The 4,856-nt window shown below is 30.8% G+C and overlaps 3 protein-coding genes across 4 annotated transcripts in view; 2 read left to right on the top strand and 1 right to left on the bottom strand.

Annotated features, from left to right (window-relative positions):
• LOC117181228 overlaps window positions 1-889 on the top strand; it is a 37,646-nt gene extending 36,757 nt beyond the window's left edge. Inside the window, exon 20 of the mRNA XM_033373792.1 lies at window positions 772-889. Coding sequence (XP_033229683.1) covers window positions 772-889 — 118 coding nt within the window. The remainder of the gene's footprint in view (window positions 1-771) is intronic.
• The window catches only part of LOC117182284 (ubiquitin carboxyl-terminal hydrolase 7-like), a 9,033-nt gene extending 6,902 nt beyond the window's left edge, over window positions 1-2,131 (bottom strand). Inside the window, exons 1-2 of one of the 2 annotated variants that reach the window (XM_033375404.1) lie at window positions 1,132-2,131; window positions 56-839 (exon numbers count right to left, since the gene is read on the bottom strand). In XM_033375404.1, coding sequence (XP_033231295.1) covers window positions 1,197-2,012 — 816 coding nt within the window. In that variant the 5' untranslated portion in view covers window positions 2,013-2,131 and the 3' untranslated portion in view covers window positions 56-839; window positions 1,132-1,196. Of the gene's footprint in view, window positions 1-55; window positions 840-1,131 lie in introns of those variants that run through there. The other variant, XM_033375405.1, reaches the window with a different exon arrangement.
• A 1,713-nt stretch (window positions 2,132-3,844) lies between these two features.
• Window positions 3,845-4,663, top strand: LOC117181230. Its single transcript, XM_033373793.1, has 4 exons — window positions 3,845-3,976; window positions 4,090-4,156; window positions 4,282-4,450; window positions 4,531-4,663. Exons 1-4 carry the CDS (start codon window positions 3,845-3,847, stop codon window positions 4,661-4,663), a joined length of 501 nt encoding a protein of 166 aa, XP_033229684.1.
• The last annotated feature ends 193 nt before the right edge of the window (window positions 4,664-4,856 follow it).

Consider the following 4,856-nt stretch of genomic DNA (forward strand, 5'->3'; position numbering starts at 1 on the left):
AATGCACACAAGTTCCCTGTTTCAGAGAATTAGACCAATTAGACTATTTAGAATATTAGATTGAAAAATAATTTATTCGCAAGAGTTATATTTTAGTAAACGTTACGAATATTTTGTAAACGTACAAAGTGAATGATTCTAATGAATTTTTAAAATAAAAAATTAATGTCGTGTTTTTACCCTGAACCCAACATATTTCTGCTTATTTTGTACTTGTCTGCTTAAATGTGATGTACACTAAATTAATTAATTACATTGTTGATGAATAGAAAATCAGTTATCAAAATTAAGAAAACTTCAATAAGTATCGAAATCATGACGTATTCTCTTCAATGCTGTAAGTTACATTTTCCATGTTCTTTTTTTAGTAGATTCTTATGATATTTTATGAACGAAACTATCAGTACATACGAAGAGTCAAAGAACTAAAATTTGTACAAAAACAGTATTTAGGATGAAACTATCTTCTAAATAGTTTTCTTTTTTTATTTAACTTCTAAATATTAAATAAAATATATCAAGAATCCCGTTCATATTCTTATTGTTACATAGTCTTACAAAAAACAATAATAAAACCTTTTATTATTCAAGTTAAGAAATCTAGTGCTTACAGTCCAAAAAACTTTCTTTCAATGCCGTAGAGAGTATGAATGAATAAATATTCAAAATTGGGACTCACAAATTAAATGAAACACGAATCTCGCGTAACAAAAAGGAAATGCACAAATTCCAGAACAAACACAAAATTCCAAACTTCCTGATTATTTTTAGCGATGAATCACAATCTTCAAAAAATATAAATGCCGATGAGCTGAAGATCGTGCAGGAGACGGGCATTACTGAAAAGAGAACAATGAATGTTGATCGTAAAAGGCACTGTAAAAGATAATATTCGTAATGATAGAACATTCAAATTCAGCCAATTCAAAATATCAATCTTTTCAAAGAATCCCTGTTTAAAGTCAGAACTACAATAATTCCTTCAGAAATTTTCTCTTTAAATTCAGAATTACATATATCTCTCCCAAGTCACATGTTCCTTGATTTTTTTAAATTGCAAACATTATATTACAAACTTATATTATCGAAATGTGAAACTATAAAAGAAAAAAAATATTTAAGGAACCCTACCTGTAGTATAGTTCACAACGGTCTTAAAATCTGTAAGTCGCTCCTTAAATAAAAGTCTCCAAACATTAATCTTCAGGAGTAACAGATTGGACTTCGACTTCAAGGATAATGCTATCATCCTTGATAAATCCATTCTCCGATTTCAGAACTGCTTCCCACTTCATAAAATGGGTACTTTCCCAGAAATATGTCGCACTATGAAATACGTGATTGATTTTCACAACAAAACTTGCCTTCTGCAAATCCGAATTCTGCGAAAGAAGTCTTAATTCTCCAACCACTTTATGGTTTATAATCAATGTTTCATTCTTCCGCGGCCACAGAGAAATCGACAAAAATGTGTGTTCTCGATCACAAATCCTTTTTCTTATCAAAAGTTGCCACTGCACATTGTGAAGATGAAATTCCGGCGAATAGTGAAAAGGTCGATCATGCATTATATTCGACAAATTCTTAATTTTGTAACTATACATTTCCTCTCTATTGTCCAAGTTTTCCTTTTGCGGCACAAATTCACTGGATTCATCGTCGATTTTGAAGTTTTCGAGTCCATTGCAAATGTTGCAGTGAGGAGAAAAATATTTGTTAAGAGTTTGCTTGACAATTTCGTAAGAACAGTTTTCGTATTCGGGAAAAATTCGCATAAGAATCTTGTCACTTAGGGGTCCCATGGAATAGCAAAGAAGTTCAATTTTCTTGAAATCGGGTAGAGATGTCAGTTTTTGAAGCGAAAGATATCTTTCGAAATATTTTAACCACGAGGGCCAAGATTCGGGCCAGTAAAAGTCAAATTGCTCGGGATAAGGGACGGAAATCGGAGAAGATGTTTCCAAACCCATTTCATCAATTTTTCTAACCTCTTGGGCGATACGAGAGTTCATTTTAATTGTTATTTCTTATAGTAATAAAATTTTCACTAAATTAAAAACTATAATTTTTGCGGTGTATTTGCGATATGTACTGCCGACTGCTATAGAATACAGTATCCACTACAATTTAGCAGGCAGTGGGTGGTATCCAGTATCCACCCCACTGCTCGGCGCTACCGGAAAAGATTTTGGAATTGGGGGCGACACTGACTAATTTGACTTAAGTGGCGCGAAAACAAAGAATTTCATCTTTCAATTCAGAAAGCTGTGGATTTATTATCTTTGTGCACATTATTAAATAATTATATTATAAGAAGAAATTGAAAATTTTGCGATTATTAATATTTATTAATGCATATTATTAATTTATCTTTTACTAAAATGCACGTTTTAGTCAAATTATGAAATCAATATGCAGTACTTAATTAAATTCCTAATTTTTACCCATTTTTCCTTAAAGCGAAGAATTGTACATATGTTCACAAAAATCAAGATCAATAATCGTTGATTTTTTCTTGTTACCTGTAAAACCTATTTAAACTCAAATAAGCTTCAAATTCAAAAGCTGATTACTTTTAAAAAAACTGGTTGATGATTCCTTCCTCACGTTATGAGATATTTTCCATTATAAATTAGTTATTACCTGTAAGGAGGATGCTAAAGCTAATGATTAAAATGCCTGTTTAAAATATTTGTGTACCCTCTCCTTGAATAAAATTGGAACTAATATCCAATAAAACGTTTCCATCATTAAAAAAAACTTTACATTTTTTTCTAACACGAATACGCAATTTGAAATCATTGATTTTTTGCTGAATTACATCTATTTTACCGACTGTAGATCCCCCACCTCCCTAGCTGCGATTGTAACGATTTTCCTTATGAAAATATTATAGCAGTAGTTTCTCGCAAGCGGCGAATTTTACTGCAAAAAATTCCTTTGTCAATTTTTCTTTTGGGCCCAAAAGTACACTCCAAGAGCAATCACAAGTCATAATATCGAGGTTGCTAAGTGGCTTATATTCGGAAGTTTTTTTTCTATTTAAACTTCAAAAAGATAACAATTTAAAATATGAGGCCTTATTGAAAAGAAAATCACTTTATAATGAGACATTCAACTGTATAATTTAAATTTTGATTGAATAGTTTTTAGTGTTATGTACTTAGAATTTACCTCATTTAAGGGGGCAGTCTGCCATCTTCAATTACTTTTTTCAACAAATTTTCTCATAGTAAAATTAATTTATTAACATCAAACTCTTAGTAGATAAAAGAAGGGGGTTGAAGGTAATACAGAAATTAAAAAAAAATGTAATTGTCGCTGGTACCGCAGCCTGAAGTTAATTCCTGGTTGACATGATATAAAAAAGTAGCTACACTGTAAGAAATATTTGCAATTTTAGTATACATGGGTATACTAAATTTCTTATATGCTTACTAAATTCATTACATTTTGTAATTTTAGTATACTTACGTATACTAAATTTCGTATAGGAAAGTATTTTTTTACTAAATTTATTAAGTGTGCAGTGAGTTTCTTTTACGTATATGAATTTTATAGTTTCTGTATACTAAAATTCATATCCGTGTTTACTATATTCGGCTGCGCAAGCGCGTTTCGATTTACGCGGTAAATCGAAACTATGCCACTTCAACTATTTTGTTGACAATTCGTTATTTTTTGTCGGAGATTCATGTATTCAGTTGAAAATAAGCTTTTCTGTTGAAAATTGAAGTAATTCGTAGAAAATTCACTTTTTCAAAAATTGTGTTACTTGGTAAGCAGTTCGTGTACTTAAACCCGAACAAAAAAGACCAAGAATTCCCCAAATACGGATATTATCATGGATTTAATTAAAACTGCTCAAGATATGGCTAAAACTACAAACTCTGAAATGCCAAATGCAGTTTTAATGTTTCAATTGCTAATAGCAGTTTTCAAAGAGGAAGAGCGATTTCTATTGACAGTAATTCCTGTAAGTTGATTATCTGCCTATTTAAAAGCAACCTAAAAACATTCTAAACATAAAATATATATAAAAAATTTTCCAAATACTTTTTTCTGATAAAATGTTTTTTAATTTTTAAGATCGAAACCACTGATGATGTAACAAAGATGCTGGCACCAACAGTGTATCCAACTGTTATGATCAGAGGTACATGCATTGTTTTTTATCAATTCAGTTTGTAATTAAATTGACATCTTGTTTCAAATCGCTTTTAGTTTAGTTAAATTCATTTTTATTTGAAAATGAATTACCAAATTTTATTTTTTCTTCAGGAACGTCCATTTTTGATCCCAATGCTCAGGTTGTAGTTGTTATCGAGAACAGCGTTCTTATCACAGTTTTAGATGTTGTGGAAGGCATTGAAGTTGCCTTTTCAGCATACTACGTATTTGGTTATTCGTATGTTCCGAAATTACCAAAGTCATTAGAGTTTATTCAAAGGTAATTATTATACGATCGATTTTATATATTTTTTAAGTGCCTCCCTTGTATATTTTATTACAAAAAAATTATTTTTCCAGGTTCATATTCGATCTTAATCCAGTTGCTCAGGGTGACAAACGCGCCAAAGGCGCTAAAAGAAGATTGAAAACATTTGACGTGAAAGTAAAAAATCTTATGTCAGCTCTTCAAAAAATTACTGAGCCTCTTTGAAATTAACAATAACACTACCACCTATCATTTCCTATGTATTTTGTCGTGCTGAATCGAATTCCGGGGGTCAGAATTAATTTTAACAACGCCCTTTTTTTATTCTCAAAAAACCTCCCATGAAAATAGAAAATTCGCATGAAATGCATGAAAAACTCAGTGCCTACGTAATCAGAGTAGGAAAAGATACAAATGG

This window comes from Belonocnema kinseyi, chromosome 10, assembly GCF_010883055.1.
Source record: "Belonocnema kinseyi isolate 2016_QV_RU_SX_M_011 chromosome 10, B_treatae_v1, whole genome shotgun sequence".
NCBI classification, from domain to species: Eukaryota; Metazoa; Arthropoda; class Insecta; order Hymenoptera; family Cynipidae; genus Belonocnema; species Belonocnema kinseyi.